Source organism: Neohortaea acidophila (genome assembly GCF_010093505.1).
Source record: "Neohortaea acidophila strain CBS 113389 unplaced genomic scaffold BDY17scaffold_10, whole genome shotgun sequence".
NCBI lineage: Eukaryota > Fungi > Ascomycota > Dothideomycetes > Mycosphaerellales > Teratosphaeriaceae > Neohortaea > Neohortaea acidophila.
Window position 1 is genome coordinate 846132 of NW_022985519.1, and position 24267 is coordinate 870398.

Sequence of the window (24267 nt, forward strand, 5' to 3'; positions counted from 1 at the left end):
GAAGTTCGAGTTTACGCGGCAGGACGACAAGGCCCGCGCCGGCGCCACGCGACTTAAACCCCCACGACAGTGGAGAGTGCACGGTGGACATCAATGTCGTCCGGATTCTTGCGGCCTCAAGAAGACTCGACGTCGACTTCAAGATGTTCTCGCTAGAAAGACAGCACTCATGGCGCCCAAGAAGATCAAAGCCCGCCCATCGGCCGGAGCAAACCCCAATATTCCGGGCATATCACCAACCGCCCAACTCCCGAGCATCTCTCCCTTGAGTCTCCTCATCTGGCTGTACATCCTGCGGCTCTACAATGCCCTCAATATTGAGACCTTTTTCCAGCCGGATGAGTACTTCCAAGCCCTAGAGCCAGCGTGGGCGGCTGCGTTTGGCGAGAACAGCGGCGCCTGGATTACTTGGGTGAGGCGCGCATTGGAGTCTGTCTATTTGAATCTCGTGCTAAGACATCACCTCGCAGGAATGGCGGGAACATCTCCGCTCTTCTCTGCATCCCCTCCTGTTCACAGGCGTGTACAAGGTCGCGGGATCTTACTGCAATGCCTTGGACCTCCCCGCCGAAGTCCGCTCGAAGATTCTCCTGGCCGCGCCCAAAGTCCTCCAGGCCGTCTTCGCCGCGTGTACGGATCTGTTTACGTATCTCCTCGCCGGTAAGATGTACGGCCGACAGTCTCCGGAAGCAACGGCAGCGTTGATGTTGACCATCCTGAGCCCCTGGCAATGGTTTTGCTCCGGCCGGACGTTTTCGAATTGCCTTGAGACGACTTTGACTGTTGCGGCGCTGGTTCTTTGGCCTTGGGATTGGTTTGTACATGGCGTTGACTCGAAGAAGCGAGACGACAATGCTGTGGAAGGAAGTCAAAGACACGACCTGCCGTTTCGCTTGTATCCCTCACTGGCTCTTGCGGCCCTGGCTTGCATACTCCGCCCGACGAACCCCATCATATGGATTGCCCTTACCGGCACGCTTACATGGAACAGATTCGTCCAACCAGCCGTCATTCCGAAACTCCTAGTGAGCGCTGCAATTACTGGATCAGTCGTTCTCACATTCTCCATCGCAGCCGATCGAGCATTTTACGGCGAATTGGTGCTACCACCTCTGAAATTCCTACAGTTCAATGTCGGCCAAGGGCTAGCTGGATTCTACGGCGTCAACAGATTGGCATACTACTTTACCGAAGGAATCGGCTTACTCCTAATCTCTGCCCTCCCTTTCGCTCTCCTGGAACTTTACTATGGCTTACGACTGCGTGATGACCGCCAACCAGGGACTCCCCGCGTCCGCTCCTTGCGATCTATCTTGGCGTACACAGTTCTCATCGATATTCTCGCTCTAAGCCTCATCTCGCACAAAGAAGTGCGCTTCATCTACCCCCTCCTCCCCATCCTGCACGTTCTCGCTGCCAGACCAGCAGCAGCCTTCTTCCACCCAACGGCCATCCAAGCGCAAAAGTATCGCGGCATGCTCTTCACACTTGGCTTCGCTCTCAACCTCATCGTTGCGCAATACAGCACGGGTCGACATCAACGAGGTGTTATGGACGTGATGCACTACTTGCGGAAGGAATACGAAGTGCGCTATCAACCGCCCGGCCCGAATCATGGGAATATGACCGTGGGCTTCCTGATGCCGTGTCACAGCACACCTTGGATCAGTCATTTCATTCACCCCGAAATCAACGCTTGGGCTTTGACGTGCGAGCCCCCGTTGGGGCTTTCTGGCGAGCAGCGGAGGGATTATCTGGATGAAGCGGACGTATTCTACGCTGATCCGGCGAAATGGATGCAGACGAACATGGCTGATGTCGGACGGAGGGGAGCTGCGGTGGGACGGTCGTCAAAGAGAGCGTGGCCGCAATATGTGGCTTTCTTTCAGCAGTTGGAGGCTACTATGAAATCGGTGTTGGAAGGCAGCGAGTACAAGGAGTGCTGGCGGGGCTTCAACACGCATTGGCACGACGATTGGAGACGGAAAGGGGACGTGGTGGTGTGGTGTAGAGGGAGGCAATGGTAGAAGCCACTATCACGCTAGGCGTAGATTCAGTCATCACAGCAGAAACGACTCTACCCGCACGAGTACACGAAGAACATTCTTCCCCATTCCAGGCGTGTCTGGTACCTGGTGCCTGGCAAGAAAGCAGACGAAAATGGCGCGCTGCGGAACGGAAAGGGGAATGCACGTGGGTGTGGTTGGCTGGTAGGTCGAGAGAAGATTTGGAGGGCGCAGCAATGGGCTCGCATTGAGGCTGTGCACAGCCGCATTGCGCAGGACATGGATGTTGACGTCGAAGCGCTAGAACAACTCTCTTTTGTCGTCATGTTTGTGAAGACGAGTGAATGGAAACGGTTGGCGATTGTCTGTAAATGGGTGAGTGGTAGGACGGGATGCAATGTTTCTTGGGAGGGCACTGCTTGTATGCTACTCGAGTGGTTTGCTTCGCGCCAGAGGTTCATCTGCCGTAATCGATGTCCGGGACTGGACTTGAGTTCAGCCGCCAAGCGATGACGAAAGGCGCTGGCTCTTGTGATCACTGCATTGTCCTCATGATGTTCTTTGGCTGCACGAAGAAGGGCCGGAAGGGATAGTTCGAATCGAAAGGTCCGATCGTGTAGTAGCGACGTAGACATTGAGGCATTTGTTGCGATTGCACCGGGTCTGATGACCTGCTCGACGCTATCGTGCCGCACCGGTTCGCCTTGACGAAGAGAGATAGAGAGCGAGTGAGTGGCGCAGTCGCCAATTTGGCTTCGCGCGCCGACTCACTGCCGCCCGCCCAAGCCTTAATCACTACCTTCACCTTCCACCCACTCACTTGCCGCACTCCCGCCTTGCCCTCGCCCTCGCCAGCCCTACCCTCCGCCAATGCAGGGTGGATGAGTACAAAACCGACTCGCCCGCAGCCTTCGAGACGCTGTCGACGCGCATCCTGCCTGCCCGAGCTGCTGCGCCACCCCGTCTGAGAGGTCCCCTGCTCTGCACCCTCTGACCCTCTATTTCCAGCCTTGCTCTCTACGACGCGCACGCGCGCGCATCCCCTCCACCATGGCGGACCAGAATCGCGCGCGGTCGCCTTCTGCTGCCCACTTAAATAACACCGCGCCCACCCCGCAGCAGCAGCAGCAGCAACCTGCCTATCACCCTTCTTTCGCTGCCTCTGCCGATCCCTCCACTCTGCCCTCCTCCTCCTCCAACCTCTACTCCGATCCCTATTCTCAGGCGCATACCGGCGCATTGGACCCCACCAACACCCAGAACTACCTCTTCGACCCCACCTTCGCCAACACCCAGGCTGCAAAGCTGCAGCAGGCCACCAACGACCTGGCGCTGCTGCAATCGCAAAACTTCGCCGCGCAAGGCAACAGCGACTTCAACTACAACCAAGGCGGAGTGAGCTCCGACTCCAGCGCATTCCCCTCCTTCGACTTCAACCAGACCGATTTCTCGGAAGACGCGCTAGACCCGGCGTTTCTCGCTGAGCTGGACGCGCAGCAGCAGCAGATCAGCCAGATGGCCGCTGCTCTACAACCGCACTCGCCGACTCCTCCGCACCTCCTCCCGGAGATGGCGCGGAGGCAGTCGAACAGCCACAGTCCCAGCCCTCACGCGTCTCCTGCCTTCCACCAGCAGTCCACGGTGAATCGGCCGCGCGGGACCTCTGAATCACTCGACCCGTCCAGCGCGTTGTTCCCTCAAGGGCAGAATGAGTGGTCAAACATGGGCGCATACCGGGGGCATATGAGGACACCATCGGACCAGTACTCCGAGTACTCGAATCATTCCAACCAGGCGTCGCCGTATCTGCAGACATACGACAGCTTCGACGCAAATGCGCACTCCTCCCCACTCATCAACCCGCAGCAAGACCCTTCGTTCACCGACAGCCTGGGATTGCAGCAATTCAATCTCAATGGAGACCATCCAGGCCACAGCCCTCATATTTCCCCGAACCTCATGCCGCAACAACAGGCGCTGCCGCAATTCACGGCTGGCGACTTTGGCTTGAACCAGGATCAATTTGTGCAGCAGAACAACGGTCTTGATATGTACACTGGCGCCGGGCAGGAAGCATTTCCGCAGCTCAACAAGCCTCAGAGTCCGAATGATCTGGGTGCGGCGGATCAGATGAGCCCGCCGGAGATCCAAGTCGAGTATGCGCCGCCCGCGATGAATCCGAACCAAGTCCTGCGATCAACCAATGATGGGGAGGCGCTGAGTCCGCCGGCAAGAAGTGAGTGTGCTCGCACACAATGGCACAACATTTATGCTGACTTATCAACTACAGCTCAAAGCCGCAACAGGATGCGCGCCAAATCCGACTCATACGCTGGCTCCCGACCCTCAAGTCCAGCCGTGCTATCTCGCGGTCGTTCACCCTCTCTACAGCCTGGCACGGCAATCAGCGACAACCTCACCCCCTTTGATCAACCCTCCTCCCGCTCCCCATCACCCCGCGGTCGCGACAAATCCGCCAGCCGCGGCCGCAGCACCAGCCACGCTTCCGACCAACGCGACTACATCCTCAACCTCGCCGAGCCCGAGCGCACGCCTTCCAACGGCGTCAAAGACAACGGGCGCGTACAAAAACACCCGGCCACCTTCCAATGCCACCTGTGCCCCAAACGCTTCACCCGCGCCTATAACCTGCGCTCCCACCTACGCACCCACACCGACGAGCGCCCCTTTGTCTGCACCGTCTGCGGCAAGGCTTTTGCGCGCCAACACGACCGCAAGCGCCACGAGGGCCTGCACAGCGGCGAGAAGAAGTTCGTGTGCAAAGGCGTGCTCCAAAGCGGTGCGCAGTGGGGTTGTGGGCGCCGGTTCGCGCGCGCCGATGCCCTGGGCCGCCACTTCCGCTCCGAAGCCGGGCGCGTGTGCATCAAACCCCTGCTAGACGAGGAAGCAGAGGAGCGGCAGAAAGCGTGGATGGAAGAGCAGCAGCAAGCGCAAGTGGCCGCCGGCCTCGTCGCGCCGCAGCCTCTAATGAGCCACGCGGCGCAGATGGAGATGAATGCCACTTTCCTGCCTGCGGTGCTTTTGCAGCAGTACCCTGCGCTCGCGACGATTGATTGGAACACGCTGCCGCAAGGCCCGCCGCCGGAGGAGGAGGCGTATAATAGTCGCAGCTCGTTTGAGGCGAGTTCCGGCGGCGAGTATTATGATGATATGAGTGGGGATGATGGTGCTGGGGGTTTTTCGGATGAGCAGATGGGTGGGATGGGAGGTTTTGGCGATGGGCAGCAGGGTGGGTTGGCGGGTCATCAGCAGCAACAACAGCAGCAGCAGCAGCAGGGTTTCTATGGGGGACAGTCGACGGGGGATTATTTGGGGGATTTTGAGGGGCGGTGATGAGCGTTGGGTAAGACGATTTCGAGCGTTCTTGAGTGCTGCGTGTCACGAATGATGCACTGTCATGCGGGATAGATGGTCGGGATTGACCTCGCGCGATTTGTTTGTAGAGATATCGCCAGAGACGGCTGTGTATATTGACCTTTCATCTGTTTTGTCCAACATTGCCATGAAGCCCACTCAGCTCCAGCCTGTCGTAGTCGCGTGGAACTGTCGAAAACGGACCCGACCTCCCGTCCCGTCCGTGGTTGCATGTGGAGACGGACGATGATGGATGCCCAGTCTCACCAAGGCATCTCACTCCTCAGCGCTTTCTCTTGGGGCTCTCGTTCGGTATTCCTTGTACCCTCCTTCCCAAATCCACAATGTCCTACCCGAAGCGCAATGCACCGCTGTAGCTGAGCCAACAACCTCACCTCAAGCTACAACGCAGCCCAACCAAGCCCTTCGCTCTAACGTTACGTTCAACCCCACATCTTCCCACCTACCCAAACACCATGGCCTCTCGCACCACCGGCCGCATCTTCAGGCGCCTCGGATACCTCTCCGTCGCCGGCGCGGCCGCGGGCGGCACAGTCTACTTCATCTACCGCCCGCGCGAAGTGCCCGGGCTCGACGCCGCGTCCGTGCCGCCTCCCACCTACGGCGAAGGCGGTGTTTTCCGCCCTCCTCACTTCCCGCAAGTCAAGAGCCGTGCGGAGCAGATTGCGGATTTGAAGGCGAGTGCCGGCGGCTCGTTCCAGAAGGCGAAGAGTAATATTCTTGGTGTGCTTGGTGGAGGGGAGTCGGAGGGGGATGCGGCGAAGGGTGCTGCTGCTGCTGCTGCTGGTGGTGGGGAGGAGGGGGATCCGTATGATTTACTTGTCATTGGAGGCGGGGCGACGGGCACTGGTATTGCGCTTGATGCTGCGTCGCGAGGACTGAAAGTCGCTCTTGTAGAGCGGGATGATTTCGCTTCCGGGACCAGCAGCAAGAGCACCAAGCTCGTGCACGGCGGCGTGCGGTATCTCGAAAAAGCGGTCTGGCAGCTGGACTACAACCAGTACAAGCTCGTCAAAGAAGCGCTGCGCGAGCGCCGCTACTTCCTCGACACCGCGCCGCATCTCTCCTCCTGGCTGCCGATCATGATCCCCGTGGAGAAGTGGTGGCAGGCGCCGTACTTCTGGGCGGGCACCAAGGCGTACGACTTCCTCGCCGGCTCGGAGAATATCGAGAGCTCCTACTTTCTCACGCGCAGCAAGGCGCTCGATGCCTTTCCCATGCTGAAGAAGGACAATCTGTGGGGCGCGTGCGTGTACTACGATGGCGCGCATAACGATTCGCGGATGAATATTTGTCTGGCGATGACGGGGGCGTTGTATGGGGCTACGATGGTGAATTATATGGAGGTTACGGGGCTGGAGAAGGATGCTCAGGGGAAACTGTGTGGGGCGAAGGTGAGGGATTTGGTCGATCAGAAGGATGGCAAGACGCCGCAGGAGTTCTCGATCAAGGCAAAGGGCATCATCAATGCTACCGGGCCGTTCACGGACGCCGTCCGCAAGATGGACGATCAGTCGGTCGAAGAGATTGTTGCGCCCAGCTCGGGAGTGCACGTTGTGTTGCCTGGATACTACTCTCCCGCCGATATGGGGCTCATTGACCCGGCGACATCCGATGGCCGCGTAATATTCTTCCTGCCGTGGCAAGGGAACACGATTGCTGGAACCACCGACTCACCCTGCGACATCAAGCAGAATCCCGTTGCCAAGGAGGAAGAGATTGACTGGATCCTGAAAGAGGTCTCCAACTACCTACAACCCGAGATCAACGTCCGCCGAGGAGACGTGTTAGCCGCATGGTCCGGCATCCGCCCCCTCGTCCGCGACCCCAAGAAAGCCGCATCCGAAGGCCTCGTACGCAACCACCTCGTCACCACCTCGCCATCCGGCCTCATCACCATCTCCGGCGGCAAATGGACCACCTACCGGCAAATGGCGGAAGAAGCAGTGGACGAAGGCATCAAAGAATTCCACCTGCAAACCCAGCACGTGTCCAACCCGCCGCTCGTCAGCGGGGTGGAGGGCTTCCACGAAGACATCACCCTCGACGGCAGCTGCAAAACGCACAACGTGCGCCTCATCGGCGCCCACGGCTTCTCCAAAACCCTCTTCATCAACATCATCCAGCACTTTGGCGTCGAGACCGACGTCGCTAAGCATCTGACTGCGTCGTACGGCGATCGCGCCTGGACTGTTGCCTCCCTCTGCGCCCCCACCGGCTCCCGCTTCCCCGTCCGCGGCGAACGCATCTCCCCGCTCTACCCCTATGTCGACGGCGAAGTGCGCTACGCAGTACGCCACGAGTACGCGCAGACAGCCGTCGACGTGGTCGCGCGCCGCACCCGTTTGGCCTTTTTGAACGCGCAGGCGGCCCTCGAAGCCCTGCCCAAGATTATCGATCTCATGAGCGAGGAGCTGAAGTGGAGCAAAGCGCGCCGGGCGCAGGAGTGGACGGATTCCATGCAGTACTTGGAGAGCATGGGTTTGCCGAAGAGCAAGTTGGGGCTGTCGCGGGAGGATGTGGAGGCGGGGCGGGTGGGCAAGTATACGGATGAGGAGTTTGGGTTGTATGCGAGGAATGGTATGTCCCTCTCTCTCTCTTGCTCGAGAGCTCATTTTGGAGATTTTTGCTGACGTTGTGCGTGCAGATAAACCGGATGAGATGCTGGCTTCGGATGCCAAGTTTATTTCGGGGCGGAATCCTACTATGGGACAGGATTCGGCGGCGAATAAGTAAGGCTGTCGAATTGGACGGCATTGCTGGTTTGGGTCATGGACTGAACAACCTTCGTCTGAGGATAGGGGTTGTTGGTCATATCACGTTTGCAGGCCTGGACTGGGCGGCTTTCTCTGCAGATCACGCTATTTGTGATGTTCGCTGGACTTGTCTACGTGTGTGGGGATCATCAAGGCTTTGTACATAGAACGCAAAAGGACATTTCGACTGCTCGCGTGCCCATCTTGTGAAGACGTGATGTGACGAACCCAGCGGAATTAGAGTTTAGCGTTGCTCTGTCACATGCAAATTTCGTGCCACCGCGTCAACAACACGGCGAACAGAATGCAGAACATACATTGAGAATAGCAGCAAGATGGGCACGAAAGCTGTCTGTCACGTCTAGCAATTGCTGTAGCAGAGATGTATGATATTGAGCTGCATCATCGTGTGAATACAGGTATCTTCCCCAAATAAACAGTGGAGTTGCATGACGCAACGCGCAAGCCCGAAAAAAGTTGACGACAGGGTCAAGGCGTCGGGCGTGTGCAACCCCCTGCACCTGCGTGTTGTCTCTGCACAACCACCACGCCTCCCTCTCATCTCATCTTGACCAAATTGAACATCACGAACGCATCACTGCTCGCATTGACACCACTCATATCTTGTTGAAGAAGTCCCTCCCCGATCCTACTCTTCACCTCGTCAAGCCGCGAGCCCAACGACCCATCAGCAATGGCGGAAACAGCAGGACAACAGCAGTACCCCAACCTGAACCCACACACCTCGACCAACGGTGACAGTGAGGTATGTGCTGTGCTTTCTTTCCCTCGCGCCTGCCGATTGGTGAAGAATGAGGCTGCCTGGAGAGAAGAGAGCGGAAAGAGTGAATGGGACAGCTGGCGGAAACACCACCACCTCATCCACCCTGCAACCTCTTCTGTCTCCTCATCCTCCTCCTCGTCACCTCTCGAGACACCTCGATCGCACACCTTACTATCAATCATCATCCCCACTGACACCACCAATCCAGTTCCCACCACCTACCACCCTCCCTCCTCCCACCACGCCTAACACACCCCCCTCAACAGCCACCAAACCCGCCTCCGCCATGCAATCCCTCACCTCCGGCCCCGTAGCCGAAAAAGCCAAAGCAGAAGCCGACGCCACGAAAACCGAGCTCTCCAACCTGGCCGCCGCGCGCACCACCCCCGACCGCACCACCGCCAGCGGCCAAAAGCTCACCCACTACCACTCCTTCTTCTACGAGCTGCTCTCCTGGTCCAACCCGCGCGCCACCGCCATCGCCTACACCCTCGTCTCCCTCCTCATCGTCGCCGCTCGCTACCTGCCCATCACTCGCTATGCTTTGAAGGGGACGTACATTGTTCTCGGAATCACGGCTGCCGCGGAGGTGGCTGGCAAGGTAGTGTTGGGTGAGGGTTTCGCTACGAAGATCCGGCCTAAGAAGTACTACACTATTCCTCATGAGACGCTGGAGAGCGTGATGGAGGATCTGGTGGAGCTGGGCAACTTCTTCGTCATTGAGTTCCAGCGCGTGGTGTTTGCTGAGAATGTCGAGGTGACTATTGGCGTATGTCACTCCCTTCCCCTCCCTCGCATGCCATCGCACTAACGGCCCCAGGTCTTCCTCGCCGCCTTCCTCACCTACTTCCTCGTCAAAATCACCCCCACCTGGGGCCTCGCCCTCCTCTTCACCACCCTCGCCTTCTTCGTGCCCCTCATCTACGTCTCCAACCAGGAGCTCATCGACCATCAAATCGCCAACGGCAAAGACCTCTTCAACCAGCAGGCAAACCAAGTCTCCGACCTCGTGAACCAGCACGCCGGCTCCGCAATCGAGACCACCCAGGCTGCGCTGAAGGAGTACTCGGCCAAGGCGGGTGAGCTGATGGGCACTGCCAAGAAGGCTGCGGTCGAGAAGGGTGTTGTCACTCAGGAGACTGCGGATAAACTTCCTGGTGCTACGACTGCGACTACGACGGCTAATGGTTCCGCGACGGGCGTGACGAAGGAGGACTTTCCCTCTGCGCCTCGTGTTGAGCCGATTGTCAAGACTGAGACTGGTACGACGGGGGAGAAGGAGCCTCTGTTGGCTTAGATGGGGCTATTCGTGGAGCCAGGGCTGTTGGGCGACTCTTGAACCATGGCTTCCGGCAAGAATGAAACGAACTTGAGGGGGAGAGTAACGACGGAGAAGGCACGAGCAAAAAGACATGATTCGGATGTTCCATTTGGCGGTGATGAACACGAGAGAGGAGGAGGGTATGAGCATGGCTGTACGATTACCTTTGTGTTACCTCCCTATAACAAGCGTTTGCATTTGTGGGCACATTCTCTCCTTTTCCTTTCTTGTTGATGCTGGCGTTTATTCCTAACACATCAGCCCAACGGCGCCCTCTCAACACCACTCTTCGCCCTTCGCGACTCTTGCGTACGATGCTAAACTCCTTCACTCACGCCGTTGCTGCTGAGATGCACCACTTGATCACCGCGCTGTGACTTCTTTCCAGACCGCTCGGATGGCGCGCTATTGCCCATCTGGCACTTTTCCCTCGTACATCTAAATGCACAAACCCCTTTGACTGGGATTGTGGACGCCTCCCATTCCTAGCTATGAGTCGGAGGGGTGACAGACAGTCAATGGGAAATGAAGGGGTCGGTTGTCTCTTCTCGGTGATGTTTAGGGAGTTGAAGGTGGTTTGGGAGTGGAGCGGAGGGCGGAGAGTGTGGAGATTGGAGGGGAGATGTGGCGGATGGCTGACGGTTTTTGGTTTGTATGGTTGGCGCTTCTCTTTGGTTTTGAGGGCGGTGGATGTGGTTAGAGTGGATTGAGGTGCTTGGTCCGTTTGGTGATGGGAAGGGGGATGTGGCGGATGGCCGACACTACGCATATTTTCAACATATGAGGAAAAGGAATGAGAGCGGCAGAATGGAAGTTCTCACGAATTGCAATTGCTCGTCCCAATCTATCTAACGCCATACTCGCTCGCTCAAAACACACTCCCAGAACCGAGACACTCCACCCCAACCCCAAATCTCAACCCCCTCTCACTCCATCTCCTCCATCTCCTCATCCTCCCGGGCCGCAGCCCTCTCCCGAACCATCCGACGGAGAGACAGCACCCCCGCCGTCCTCGTCTCCTCCATCCTATTCATCCCAATCAACAACCGCGCAACCTCCACCTCCTCAAGCGCATACTGCGCCGTCCCAGTCCGATCCCCCCCAGCGTCCGCCAGCACGCGCTTCTTCCGCGCCAGCGCCTCCGAAGGCGAGTTGCGGTAGCTAGCTGGCGCGCGGCCTGCGCCCGTCACGCGCATCCCGCCCGTGAGGTTGGGAGCCGCGAGCCGGGCGCGCTTGGCTGCGTAGCCCTTGTTTGCTGGGCGGATGATGAGATCCGCCGAGTCGGCTTCGCTGGGCGCGTTGGCGTCGCTGGTGGTGGAGGAGGGGGAGGGAGAGCGAGTGGCGGGCGCGGCTGGGGCGGCGGAGTGGCGGCGCTTCTTCTTGTTTGTGCGGCGGCTGCGGGCTGGCTTGCTCTCTGCCTTTACTTCGGCTTCTTTGCCCTTCTTTTGGTCTTGCTTGGAGGCGAGGTAGAGCTCCAGCTCGTCCTTGGGAGCCGCCGGACGCCAGGGGGCGGCGAGCAGCGAGTTCTCCAGCGATGAGGCGACGGCCGTCTTGTGTTGTGCAGGGTTGTTGATGGCTGTGAAGCTTGGGCTGCTGTATGTCGTCTTGGGCGAGATAGCTGGGGACGCGAGGGCGGAGGTGGCGCGGGAGGAGTCTGAGGTGTCCGTAGTGAAGACTGAGGTGGTCTTGAACTTGGGGCGCGCGTTGCGTGGCGGGAGCGTCTTGCCGATGCCCTTTGATGATGCAGCTTGCTTGACAGACGCGTTGTTGAGGCCATTGTCGTCACTGCCGCTGGTATCTTGAGTCGAAGCCACTTCTGCAGCCTTCTTTCGGCGCTCCAGCGCTTCCAGCGCGTTGCGCACCGTCGCACGATTGATTTTGAACTTTTCGAAGCCGGGATGATCTTCTTTCAAGCAGTTGCGGACAAAGTCAGGCCCGAAGACAGGAGTAAGCACCCAGCGGATCTTGTAACAAAAGGTCAGGCAGATCTCCTTTGCGCATTCGTACGGCATCCAGTAGCCTTGGGCCTTGAGCGAGCCGCCTGTGACGGAGACGGCGAGTTTCTCGAGACCGGGGTTGGCGCTGATGGATCTCCCGGGGACTGTCTGTGGTGATGTTTGTTAGCGGCTGCGTGGGGATACAGGGTGAGGAGGGGGATGGATGAATTGAGATACCCGACCCACCTTGCCTTTATGCAAGGCTTTGAAGAAGGGCGTGACGCGCACGTAGCCGATTTCGTAGTCCCACATCACTTCGTACTGCTTGTTCTCGGGGTCGCCGGGGACGCGGAAGCTGTACTTGTAGACTGCGAAGAGAGGTCAGGACGCGTCGATGACACGCGATGGGAGGGAGGGCAACTTACAGTCGAGCGCATTCTTTCCCGTCTTTGCGTAGAGCTCCCTCTTATCACTGGTGTAGGGGACGTGACTCGTGGTGTCGGCAATCCTGTCGCCTGCTTTGCCAGTGGGAGGCAGAACTTGGAAGTGCTTGTGTTGACGTGCGAGCTCCTGGCGCTGCTGAGCATTCATGCCGGTGAGGTTCTCGTTGAGCTCGTAGGGCAGGTAGTCGTCAGCTGTGTCCATGGCGGTATCCATTGCGAAAGTGGTGTGAGTGGATGTGTGTGTTGGTGGGTGAGCTGAGAAGGGGTTGAAGAAGGGGTTGTTGTGACTCGAAACAGTGGTTGACGCGGATGCAGGGGCTGACGTCAACAGCGCACCGTCGCCGTTTGTCGTCCTTTTGCCTGCCTTGGGAGCCTTGGAGAGGTCGGGGTTGAGCAGAGAAGGGATTTTGAGCATGTTGATGGCGATGTTGTCGGAACGCGTCGAGTCTTCGTTCTCCCTCAGTCCTGAAAGGAATGGCGAAGGCTGGTGAGCCGAGTGCGAGGACATTCGAAACGATGAAGAAGGTTGAGCGCTCGAGAAGAGCGGGCGAGCGAGTCGTGGGGATGAGGAAGAAGAAGCGGTGAGCAGGTCGAAGACGGGATCCACCCCTTATACGCAAAGGAGCAGATGGAGCATGCAGTCGCCCAGGCGGTCGATGAAAGAGAGTCTGAGACAAGCAAGCCAGTAGTCCAGCAAGCTACTGAACTCAACGCGTCGCCGCCCGTCAATGTTTCGCCTTTCCTGCCCTTTCTGGCCGAAGAACTGGATCGAAGGGCGTCGAGCAGTGCGTGAGTTTGTTGCAGAACCCCTACCACGCGGCTGTGCAGGTGCTAAGCTTGGTCCAGTGTCTTGGTTCGAGAGTTTGCGGTGAAGGACAAAGCATGTCTTGGTTATGCACGAGTCTGCATATGCAAGGCACGACCATGCGCGAAAGCGTTTCTTTTGCATACGGAGGGAAGTGAACGCCATGTTGACTCCCAACGCCTTTGTGGCAGGGAAGGGTCGCATAGCAACGAGGAGCAGAGAAAGAAAGAGGCAAGATAGGAACGGGAGTGTTGCAATTACTTGCCTCCGAGCAGGGGTGGACATCGTGTCTCGAACAAGCCAAACAACACGCCGACGGGCAAACGCTACAAACACCCTCTCTGCTAGCAGGATGAACCCCGTACCGGACAGTACGCGGCTCGCTCGCCAGCATCGAGTATTGACCGCCTGCAGACGTTGGAGTGCGGGCTAATCATAAGCACGTTCGATCACGGTGAAGTTCCAGCACTCAGCAGGTCGTGGAAGTGCTTCCTCCGCTCGTTACCAGCAGCACGGATGCTGCAACGCAGTCAGCCAAAACACACGCAGCATGTCGGAAACCGAGCATCGTAGCCATGGCAATTGGCTGTCCAGCCGCATCCCAGCCCCGGGCGGAGAAGCAAACCGATCTGGAAGAGCTTGGACTGTTCAAACGCGTTTCCGGGAGCAATCGCGGTAATTCGAGGAGTTGTCATGACTTGGTGAAGAATGGAAGATGTGACATGCCCCTGATTCATACTCCGCTCGTATAGCGGACTCCCACAGGCTCCCATGGCCTCATCCCATAAGCGAGGAGAGTGGTGAGCGCGACAGCTATGCAGCCTTGTGGTTGACGACTCGGGAACTGGCATGAGATCGGCATGCGGCCTTCCGACGAGCGAACGGGGCCTGTTCCTTTCGTGCCGCGGCTCGGTAACATAGTCAAGGCACCCGAATCAAATGAAACTGAGCTGAGTTGACTATCACCGCATGGATGGGTCTTTTGGCGGGGCCGAGGACGTTTCTGATCGTGCCGTATTTATGGCCCAGTGACCATGGGTGATTCTGCAAGCGTCATAGCAACATCTGCGCAGGATGAGAGTCAGTGCTTGGCCAAGTATCAGGCTGCCGCGAATGGAGGCATGCTTTCCCGCTGGAGAGGTAAGAAATGGCTGGAGGGGAAACAGCTGCCATGAATTCGAATCGAAGCACGAGGCGCGAGCCGGTGGCACTGCAAACACGACAGTTCTCCATTCAGCGACAGCGAATCCCCAATTTGTATACTACGGCAAGCATCCTTGCTTTGACACGGGGTCGCATACAGAGCTCGCACGGCCTGGTGGAAGATTGAGCACATCTGAGGAAGCAGTTGTCGGACGTCAATTGAAGGCGCTGTTAATATGAGCGCACAACTCATGTCGGCACAGGCTGTCCATCGTTACCGTCGTGCTCCGGGGCGCGTGGGCAGGGCAAGAACGACTCTGGGCAGCATCACGCCGGTCGCTGCTGTTTGAGGATTCAGCGCTCTGTCAGACTTCAGTTGCCCCGACATATTACGCGTGATTATCGGCAGAAGAGAACCTGACGCTTCGATTCGGCAACCAGTCCATGGAAGGATGGGCAAAATGGAGATGAATGCGCAGCGCTCTGGAAGAAGGTCACGGGAAGTGGCTGAACTCTATTGGCCCCGAGACCGGACGGATGTCAATTCGTTGCTTGCGGGGACGTTGGCGGCTGAGCCCACCACGCCCTACGAAGTGCAAGTGACTCAGGCGGTGGAGGTCAGCACCGCAATGTCTTTGTTGTCTTCTTCTATCCTTCTCTCACGCCCTATTGTTTCCTGTTCCGCTTTCCATCTGGCGCCTTTCATCACGCGCCTTGTGGAGGGGCTGTAAGAAATGCCGACCATCGAGGAAGAGCGCGCCGCAGAGCCTGCGGGCGTCGATCTCGACTTCTCCGACCTGCTAGCGTTGCCTGAAGCTGCGTTCACGACATTGGGGGATGGCGCTCCAAGCAGCATGACCCATGACTTGCAATCCTGGATGCCGAGTCAGCAGATGGATTCGTCGGTGTATGCACTTGTTTCCCGTTTATCCCAAGCGCCGCTAATCTTCCATCTCTCAGCCCACTTTCACACGACCTTATGGGTGCCTGGGATCTTCCCCAGCCCCATAGGAAATTGTCTTTCGGCATCGCGGAGGAGGGCGACTATGATTACGGCCTGGAGGCTCCCGACTATACAAAGTTCGAGAATTGGATCCCCCAGTTCACTCGTCCCCCCAAGCCGTGCCAGTACTGCCGCGCAAGACGTTTCAACTGCTACATCACCCGCGGCGACACGGCCTGCACGCCATGCAGCTCCCTCTTCCGGGACTGCTCGTTGACCTCGACTCTCACATCCCAAGCCACCCACCAACCGTTCGGGCATCCTATCGACAACTTACGCGTCGTCGATGAAGATACAGTCATGACCAAAGATGCGACGACCTCCAGGACCCTCCAATCTCCGCCGTTGCTAAGCGACATAGACACCGCCGACGACACCACTGGTAGCAACAAACGTAGAGGCATTCGCTTCCCTCGCGAGGCCGTGAAAGTCCTGAGGGACTGGCTGGACACTCACACCGGCAGTCCCTACCCTTCCGAAGACGAGAAGGTCGAACTGCAGAGTCGAACAGGCCTGAAGCCAACCCAGATCTCAAACTGGCTAGCGAACGCTCGCCGACGCCGAAAGGCAAGTCGCCATACCAGGCCAAAGCTCTGTGCGTCCCCGAGTCTGAAACCAATTACGCCACCCATCAAGATCCCACGGGGCAGCATGTCTTCCCCCGAGCTCGACCCGCTCGAAAGATGGAAGAACTCGCCTCCAGAACACGAGCCGGCGTCCATCAAAGATATCGCCAAAGCTGTTGCCAAGAGTGCACTGGACGGCGATGCAATCCAGACTTCACCTTCGAGTCAAGGCTGGCAGAAGGCTCGCTCGAGCAATGGCTCGGGCTTGTCGGACGTGTTAGCTCCATCGACCACATCGTTCGAAACCGGGCAGTCGGCGCCGCTGTCCGCGTACAACAGCGCCGATTCCTTGCACTCGGCACAATCACAAGGCTCCTTCGGCTCCTTCAGCTCTAATCTGACTGGGAAGAAAGAGCGCCGAAGACGGAAACGGCAGCAGCGTGAACCTCCACGCAAGCTGAGTGACAACAAGAGGCGCATGTTCCAATGCACTTTCTGCACCGACACCTTCAAGTCCAAATACGACTGGACGCGGCACGAGAAAACACTCCATCTGTCCCTCGAGAAATGGATCTGCGCTCCTCTTGGTCCTGTAATTACGGATCAGGCGACGGGTAAGCAGAAATGCGTCTACTGTGACCAGCTTGATCCATCCGATGAACACATCGAGACGCACAATCATCGCCAATGCGAAGAGAAGGGATTGGGTGCTCGCACATTCTACCGAAAAGACCATCTGCGGCAGCATGTCCGGCTAGTACACAACTGCAAGATGACACCTTCCATGGATACGTGGAAGTCGGTCACCAACAACATCAATTGTAGATGTGGCTTTTGCGGCCAGCGCTTCACAGGCTGGCAGGACCGGGTGGACCATCTAGCCACGCACTTCAAAGCCGGTGCTCGTATGTCCGAGTGGAAAGGGTGTAGAGGGTTGGATCCGAACATCGCCGCCTTGGTCACCGACGCCATGCCTCCTTACCTCATCGGACATGAAGCTCTCGCTCCGGATCCGTTTAGCGCCACCAACAAGTCCACTCTGGGTCACGATATGCTCAACGACGCCACCACTCGCCCTGACAACTCCCAGACCGCTCCGCAGGACTCTCCAGGAACCAGCAAAGCAAGCTGTTGGGAGATACTGACCATAAGGCTGGGCGAATACGCCAACGACATGGCGAAGAAGGGCGTGGTCCTCACAGACGAGATGTTACAATCCAAAGCCAGACGTATCTTATACGAGTCCGATGATGCTTGGAACCAGACTGCCGCCGATAACCCCGAATGGCTGGATTTGTTCAAAAAAGCGCACGGCCTGGATTTCATCCCTTCGCAAATTGGCGGGCTGGGGCAGCAGGTCCCCGAAGACTTGGAAACGTACAGCGATCTTGGCTTGCGCATTCCCTTCTCTGTGCAGCTGCAAGCATACAACCAGCAGCGCCGGGAGAACGACTCGAAACCGTGCGATCCTGCAGTTTGTGTGTACACGGACAAGTCGCAGAAGGAGAGAGCCACCAACCCTGCGCCCAAGATACCGCACATCCTGCGGGAGGGGGTCTTCCGCGGGCCGAACGATGAATGCGGTCACTTGGAGTGCGAGAACAATCAGCTTAGACTCGGTGCCGACACGACGTACCGGTGGTGTACATACGACCTGCCACCGGCGGCGCAGGAAGCGAGCGGTGTAGTAGACACCAGCGGCGATACGCGGTCGGCAAACACACCGAACGGCGGTACATTGCTCATGACTGCGGACAAGACGCCATACCTCCCGCGCTACCAGTACGAATTGCCGGCGGAAAAAGCGCAACGGTTTGCTTCTGTTACTGGCGCGTGGACTGCTAGTGGTGTGATGCCTCCTTCATTCAGCACGGCGCAGCAGCAGCAACAAGGCACAGCAACAAATACCGACGCCATGATGGACTTCCTCGACGACAATGCAGGCCAGCACATACCCTTCACCACCTCCCCCAACCACCCCGCGCCCCCTCTTACCGCCGCACAAGAAGCAGCCATGATAGCAGATATCGACAAATTCCTCGCCGAGTCGCAAGGACAGCCGACTCTGGACGGCCATGGCGCAATGCTCGGTGGGAAAGCCGGCTACGACGATGCTTCGTGGATGACGATGCCTGCTTCGACTGCAACAGAGGTGGATTTGCCTCCGGACTTTGATATGAAAGATTTGGAGTTTGACGACATGTTTGATATGGATCACGATGCTTATAAGGATTTGGTGCTTGGGTAGAGGTGTGGTGGGTTTTAGCGGTGGGGTTGAGGGTATGATGGAGCGTGTTCATAGAGTGATCATGAATATGCGATTGTTACTTTGTTGATGCTCGATTCCTCGAACCTTTTTTCTATCACCATGTGGTATACAATTGTTTGATATGGTCGTTGGTACGATTGGCAAGTCGCCACGGCTGGGCTGCGCACGGCTTCTGAATTCTAGACTCGCTTGCACCGCCCCCGGAGCCCTGCGGAATCCACTGTTTCAGCATCAACCTTGTGAGATTCCCTTGCTCGTTTGCACTCATCCCTCCCTGGTCTCGCCCTCCATGCAGCGAGCACGACAAATCATGATATAATACGACAGTCGGAAGTCTAACGAGCGATCCTGTGGAGATGGCTCGAGAGTTGGCGGAAGGCGGTACGTACCACTCGCGCACAGCATGCTTGAACACCACTTGTCCCTTTCCTCTTTCGTTTACGAGGGGCATTTCGATTGTACGATGTTGATACCATTTGGTAGAAAGCATCACTTACGCCTCCTCCGACGACGACGGCGATGTTCGAGCCGGCGAGCCGGATTTGCGCTTCATCCATTACAACGATGTCTACCATGTCGAAAGCGGCTCGCGGGAACCTGTCGGCGGTCTCGCGCGCTTCAAAACGGTGTGCGAGGCCTATCGTTCCAAGACTAGCGGTCCTTTCGCGGAGCAGGTGGAGGTTCTCACGATGTTCAGCGGGGATGCATTCAATCCGAGTTTGGAGAGTTGTATCACGAAAGGTATCCAGCAGCCTCTTGTCTTTTGGTCCAAAGGCTAATACTGGACTCCGAACGCAGGGAAGCATATGGTACCTGCACTCAACACCGTAAACACCACCGTCGCCTGTCTCGGGAACCACGACCTGGATTTCGGCGTCAAGCACTTCCAATATCTAGCCTCGCAATGCACATTCCCCTGGCTATGCGCGAACGTGCTAGACCCAGCACTAGGAGACGACATCCCGCTCGCCAACTGCAAGAAGCACATCATCCTGACCGCCTCAAACGGGATCAAAATCGGCGTGATAGGAATTGTAGAGCGGGAATGGCTGGACACGATCAACAGCCTTCCCCCGAATTTGCAGTACTTCTCTGCTTCCGCTACGGTTGCCGAGCTGGCGCCGAAACTGAGAGAGGAGCACGGGGCGGAGATGGTGATTGTGCTCACGCATCAGCGGGAGCCGAATGATAACAAGCTGGCGACTAAGCTGGCTCCTGGGACGGTGGATTTGATTCTAGGCGGGCATGATCATTTCTACGGCCACTCGATTGTTAATGGGACGCATATTCTTCGCTCCGGAACGGACTTTAAGCAGCTTTCGTACATTGAGGCTCGGCGCCGTCGGCGGAAGGGTGGGGATACGAGCTCGGGCTGGAAGTTCGACATCGTACGGCGCGACATTGTGTCCAGCTATCCCGAAGACGCCGAAGCGGCCGAGCAAGTGGAATCCCTCACACACTCCCTGAGCGAGAAACTGGAGAAGCCCATCGGATACACCGCTGCTCCGCTCGACGCGCGATTCACAACAGTACGACTGAAAGAAAGCAATCTCGCCAACTTTGTCTGCGACTTGATGCGCTTCCACTACTTTGCCGATTGCGCGGTGATGGCCGCCGGCACCGTCCGAGGCGACCAGATCTACCCGCCAGGCGTGCTGAAAGTAAGAGACATGATGGACTGCTTTCCCTTTGAAGATCCCAGCGTAGTCGTTGGCGTCACGGGCCAGCAACTCCTCGACGCACTGGAGAATGGCGTGAGCAAGTACCCTGCTCTCGAAGGCCGCTTCCCACAAGTGAGCGGCATCCACTTCACTTTCGATCCCAAACTACCCCCCGGGAAGCGCTGCTCAGACGTCTCCGTCGGCGGCCGCCCCATCGAGTTGGAGAAGGAGTACACCCTAGTCACGCGAGCATACATGGTGCAAGGCAAAGACGGCTTCACCAGTCTCCGCCTCCCCGAAGACGGCGGCACCGCGCGCTCCATCGTCAGCGAAGAGAACGGCATGATCCTCTCCACCATTCTGCGGCAGTACTTCATGAGCCTGAAGGTTCTGGGCCGCTGGAAGAATTGGAATGCCCCGATGGATCGCCATTGGGACAAAATCCAGACGCAGCTGCATGGTGTGCATCCTGTTCAGGAGCCGGTGGGAGGAGAGGAGGGCGGTGCAATGAATGGCAGTGTGCGTGTGCTTAATGGTAGTGCGAAGGGAGAGCATTCGTCTTCGCCGCCGGCCAAGAGGGTGCGCATTGAGAAGAAGATGCAAGAGCAGGATGATGTCAAGTACGTGGATCACATGGAGAGCGAAGACGAGGACGAGAGTATTCCGCTGGCGTGCATTCGGCAGACGGCGAGTGAGCGGGATTTGCATATTATGCGCAAGTACTCGCGCAAGTGGTGGAGGCTTGCGGGCTTGCCTGGGCATCCGGACTTGGTTGATGGGGATGGGGGGGACGATGATGGCGTGTCTTGGGCGATGGGCATTGCGCCGAGGGTGGAAGGGCGGATTAGGATTGTGGGAGAGGTAGGGTAGGGTGGAAGAAGGCAATTGAATCGCATGTAAAACGCATCTTCTATCATCTATTGGAGAGTGTCATGAATATTACCAATGTGGAATCAAGCAACGACGCCATTCGCCCTCTTTTCCCTCGCTTGTTCCACCTCGCCAGAAAGTTTGCTTAACTTCCCAGCAAAGACGTCTTCCAATACAACCCGCACATCTCGCAGAAATCGAGAATTCTCGCTCTCAGTCCCTACGGTGATTCTCAGCGCGCCGAAACATCCATGCTCCTTCCCTCTGAACCGTACAACGACCCCTCTCGTCTCCGCCAGCCGTTCATACACCTGCAGCGCAACCTCATTACTAGGCTTCCCACCTGGCCCATCCAAGATCTGGACGAGGAGGAAATTGGAATCCGCCTTCTTCCCGAGGAACGGACCAACACCGGCAATCTGCGGCAACTCTCGACGCAGACGATCGCGCTGCTCGAGAATCTGTTGCCGATGCCCGTGCATGACTTTCAGCCCCTGCGGTCCCAAAGCTTGAATAGCAAGCTGCGAAGTCGGGTTGGAGATGTTGTAGGGCGCTTTGAGACTGTTCAGTAGCTTTGCAATTTGCGGGGATGTAAACGCCGCGCCGAGACGGATGCCCGCCATGCCAAAGGCCTTGGACAAAGTTTGCATGACGACGAGGTTCGGCCATTCGGCTACCCATTCCGCAAGGGATGAGCCTTCAGGGGCGAAGTCGATGTATGCTTCGTCGAGAATCACAACGCCGTTCCAGCTGGGGTGTTCCAGGATGGTCTGGACATCGGCTTTGCGGAGGAGGGTGGATGTCGGGTTGCCTGGGCTGCAGAAATACACCATTTTAATGGTGGGGTCGGCGGAGAGTTTGGCGGTGATTTGCGAGGTTTGCAGTTGGAAGTCGTTGTCGACGTCTAATGGTACGGGAACGACTTCGACATCGTTGACTTGGGCTGATACTGAGTACATGCCGTACGTGGGCGGACATGTGAGGATCTTGTCTTTGCCTGGGGTGCAGAAGGCTCGCAGGAGGGCATCGATGGCTTCGTCGCTGCCCACGCCGACGAAGAGATTGTCGGGGGTTAGACTTTTGCTGGTGTGGACGTGGGTGTTGCGGAGATCGATGAGCTTTTGTTTCAACTCGTGCTGGTGTCTGGTAAGAGGATGTTAATACTCGGTAAACGAGGCATCAAAAGAGATTACGCATACGGATCGGGGTATCGGTTCAATCCCAAGAGATCAATTTCCACCCCTTTTCTGGTGCCATTGACAAGCTTGCCATCTTCCGTCAGGTCGAGCGATGGACCGAAAGCATTCTCGTTCGCATCGAGCAGGATATTCGTGCCATCGTCTTTGTAGTCACTGACGGAAGGGATACGTTAGCCATTGGCCCATTCAAAGGTCATCCAGAAATGGCAAGACATACTCTCGAGCGCATCGATACGGCGTCAGCTTCAATATATTAGGCCTGGCGCAGGCATTGATATCGAACGGCATCGTGTCAGGCTGCAGATGGAAGAGGCGAGGATGACTCTACCAATCAGTGTTTTGTGATTTCGATTCGTAGGTGGAATTTAGAGTTGGCGGGTAGACGGAGCGGGACGAGATTGTCAGCGTCTGACGGCCCAACGCCACACGAACCTTGTTGCCGGCTCTCGCATGTGATGACTGGAATTCAGCTGCCCACGATGTGGCCGAGTGTCTTTGCGGAAATTCAATCCGTTTCCGTTCCTCGATACTACATTTCTCTTTCCCTGCGCGGCGCGGAAGACAGAGCCCCGACTCTCGCGACATGCACGATCGTGTTGCGTGCTGATCATTTCTAGCTCGCGCTCGTCATGCTCAATCCGGTTTCCGCACACCTACGTACCCGTGTTTCCCTTCTGGCCGATTACCTACCTGCATCTCTCTATACGACCTCGCATGCGCCGTATTAGCCAGTCAGTCCATCGAACATCTGATCCACAGCGACTGCCGACGTGATTTGCACGTGTAAAGCGTGCCAACCCACACCGCCTGTCACATGCTCCGAGAGGATCCGGTCAGCATGAGTACACAGTACCAAGTGCCGGCCACGCCGCGAGTGATATCACCCTCACCTACCCCATCCGAAACGAGTGGAAAAGAAGGCTATTTCCCACCCGTCACTCGCTCACAACGAAACAGCGTGGGCAGAGCGGGTAGTCTTACAGCCGTGGAAACAATAGAAGAGAAGGATGATCCTGCCCAAGACGAAGATCCAGAACTATCGCGTGCGCGCAGTCGCAGCAGAAGTCCACATCTAGTGCGAAGAGAGTCGGCAAAGCAGATGAACGGCAGCTTCACCACCAGCGCCCGGGCAGGCATCACGCCGCTCACTCCGCTGCGCAAGAGAACGGAAGCTGCGCCGAAGGGCGGCAAAGCTAAGGGCTTTCTATCCCCCGAGAGTGCCTATCCTCGAGGCTTTGGCTCGGCATATTGGCGCAACCTGAGTCGCAGTCCGAGTCCGCTCGGTCTCATTCCCATCCATCGCGAATGGAGAGTCTTCGTCCACAAACACGAGATCCCCCGGAAACTGCTGCACGTTAGCATCGGCTTCGGCACGCTCGTGCTGTACTACCAAGGGCTGCAAGTGGAGCAGATCCACCCCGTCCTCCTCGCCCTCCTCATCCCAATCTTCACCATCGACATCATCCGCTTCCGTTGGGAAGCCGTCAATAGGCTGTACATCAAACTCCTGGGCTCCTTCATGCGGGAAAGCGAAGCGCATGATCGGTTCAACGGTGTCATTAGCTACCTTGCCGGCCTCTGGTTCACCATGCGATTCTGTCCAAAGGATGTGGCGGTCATGAGTGTGCTACTGCTCAGCTGGTGCGACACCGCTGCCAGCACTTTCGGCAGACTATGGGGCAAATACACACCTCGGATTCGAAAAGGGAAGAGTTTAGCGGGGAGTCTTGCGGCGTGTATGGTCGGCGTGCTCTCTGCTATTCTCTTTTATGGAATCATTGCGCCGGCTACGGGCGGTGTCTACGATACGGGCCCGGACAGCTTCGCTTTTCAAGGCTCCCTTACACTGCCTTTACGACTTCGTGAGCAGTTGGGTGTCGGCAAAGCAAACGCTACCGTCAGCGGCTGGATTGCTCTGGCGCTGATGAGTGTCGTTTCCGGGCTAGTGGTCAGTGTGAGCGAGGCGGTGGATCTCTTCCACCTGGACGACAATCTGACGATACCTGTTCTGTGTGGAATTGGGCTCGGAGTGTTTCTGAGAGTGTTTGGTGCCGGGTAGATGATGTTCATAGCGTGGCAAAATGCATATATTCCCTATTCTGTCCTAA

General features: G+C 57.3%; 10 protein-coding genes across 10 annotated transcripts; 8 read left to right on the forward strand and 2 right to left on the reverse strand.

Annotated features, from left to right (window-relative positions):
- Positions 1 to 2271, forward strand: BDY17DRAFT_303438 (Alg9-like mannosyltransferase family-domain-containing protein). The gene is made up of 2 exons (XM_033734576.1): positions 1 to 412; positions 471 to 2271. Exons 1-2 carry the CDS (start codon positions 170 to 172, stop codon positions 2025 to 2027), a joined length of 1800 nt encoding a protein of 599 aa, XP_033586786.1. The 5' UTR covers positions 1 to 169; the 3' UTR covers positions 2028 to 2271.
- Positions 2272 to 2817, forward strand: BDY17DRAFT_303439 (uncharacterized protein). Its single transcript, XM_033734577.1, has one exon. The coding sequence runs from the start codon at positions 2286 to 2288 to the stop codon at positions 2517 to 2519; it is 234 nt and encodes a 77-aa protein (XP_033586787.1). The 5' UTR covers positions 2272 to 2285; the 3' UTR covers positions 2520 to 2817.
- A 239-nt stretch (positions 2818 to 3056) lies between these two features.
- Positions 3057 to 5360, forward strand: BDY17DRAFT_327192 (uncharacterized protein; the record flags this gene model as incomplete). Its single annotated transcript, XM_033737631.1, has 2 exons — positions 3057 to 4242; positions 4297 to 5360. The coding sequence occupies 2 exons, from the start codon at positions 3057 to 3059 to the stop codon at positions 5358 to 5360; spliced, it is 2250 nt and encodes a 749-aa protein (XP_033586788.1).
- Positions 5361 to 5857: 497 nt separating this feature from the next.
- On the forward strand, positions 5858 to 8138 carry BDY17DRAFT_327193 (FAD dependent oxidoreductase-domain-containing protein; the record flags this gene model as incomplete). Its single annotated transcript, XM_033737632.1, has 2 exons — positions 5858 to 7982; positions 8050 to 8138. 2 exons carry the CDS (start codon positions 5858 to 5860, stop codon positions 8136 to 8138), a joined length of 2214 nt encoding a protein of 737 aa, XP_033586789.1.
- Positions 8139 to 8852: 714 nt separating this feature from the next.
- BDY17DRAFT_330105 (Reticulon-domain-containing protein) lies at positions 8853 to 10546 on the forward strand (the record flags this gene model as incomplete). The annotated part of the gene is made up of 3 exons (XM_033737878.1): positions 8853 to 9003; positions 9209 to 9711; positions 9763 to 10546. 3 exons carry the CDS (start codon positions 8853 to 8855, stop codon positions 10237 to 10239), a joined length of 1131 nt encoding a protein of 376 aa, XP_033586790.1. The 3' UTR covers positions 10240 to 10546.
- Positions 10547 to 11189: 643 nt separating this feature from the next.
- Positions 11190 to 13058, reverse strand: BDY17DRAFT_327195 (uncharacterized protein; the record flags this gene model as incomplete). The annotated part of the gene is made up of 3 exons (XM_033737633.1): positions 11190 to 12368; positions 12447 to 12568; positions 12626 to 13058. The coding sequence occupies 3 exons, from the start codon at positions 13056 to 13058 to the stop codon at positions 11190 to 11192; spliced, it is 1734 nt and encodes a 577-aa protein (XP_033586791.1).
- A 2836-nt stretch (positions 13059 to 15894) lies between these two features.
- BDY17DRAFT_256159 (uncharacterized protein) lies at positions 15895 to 17493 on the forward strand (the record flags this gene model as incomplete). The annotated part of the gene is made up of 2 exons (XM_033731584.1): positions 15895 to 16490; positions 16551 to 17493. Coding segments are annotated over 2 exons (1539 nt in total), but the record flags the coding sequence as incomplete, so codon positions are not given.
- Positions 17494 to 18785: 1292 nt separating this feature from the next.
- Positions 18786 to 20960, forward strand: BDY17DRAFT_318714 (Metallo-dependent phosphatase-like protein; the record flags this gene model as incomplete). Its single annotated transcript, XM_033736219.1, has 4 exons — positions 18786 to 18810; positions 18958 to 19170; positions 19228 to 20669; positions 20712 to 20960. The coding sequence occupies 4 exons, from the start codon at positions 18786 to 18788 to the stop codon at positions 20958 to 20960; spliced, it is 1929 nt and encodes a 642-aa protein (XP_033586793.1).
- An 83-nt stretch (positions 20961 to 21043) lies between these two features.
- On the reverse strand, positions 21044 to 22447 carry BDY17DRAFT_327198 (pyridoxal phosphate-dependent transferase; the record flags this gene model as incomplete). The annotated part of the gene is made up of 3 exons (XM_033737634.1): positions 21044 to 22103; positions 22160 to 22312; positions 22377 to 22447. 3 exons carry the CDS (start codon positions 22445 to 22447, stop codon positions 21044 to 21046), a joined length of 1284 nt encoding a protein of 427 aa, XP_033586794.1.
- Positions 22448 to 22573: 126 nt separating this feature from the next.
- Positions 22574 to 24264, forward strand: BDY17DRAFT_303457 (cytidylyltransferase family-domain-containing protein). Its single transcript, XM_033734578.1, has one exon. It carries the CDS (start codon positions 22974 to 22976, stop codon positions 24216 to 24218), a length of 1245 nt encoding a protein of 414 aa, XP_033586795.1. The 5' UTR covers positions 22574 to 22973; the 3' UTR covers positions 24219 to 24264.
- The last annotated feature ends 3 nt before the right edge of the window (positions 24265 to 24267 follow it).

Excerpts from the sequence above, each read along its gene's own strand:
- BDY17DRAFT_303438 (XM_033734576.1), top strand. The coding sequence starts at position 170 with ATGGCGCCCAAGAAGATCAAAGCCCGCCCATCGGCCGGAGCAAACCCC. Across the intron at positions 413-470 it reads GCGGCGCCTGGATTACTTGG|GAATGGCGGGAACATCTCCG; the intron begins GTGAGGCGCGCA and ends ATCACCTCGCAG.
- BDY17DRAFT_303439 (XM_033734577.1), top strand. The coding sequence starts at position 2,286 with ATGGATGTTGACGTCGAAGCGCTAGAACAACTCTCTTTTGTCGTCATG.
- BDY17DRAFT_303457 (XM_033734578.1), top strand. The coding sequence starts at position 22,974 with ATGCTCCGAGAGGATCCGGTCAGCATGAGTACACAGTACCAAGTGCCG.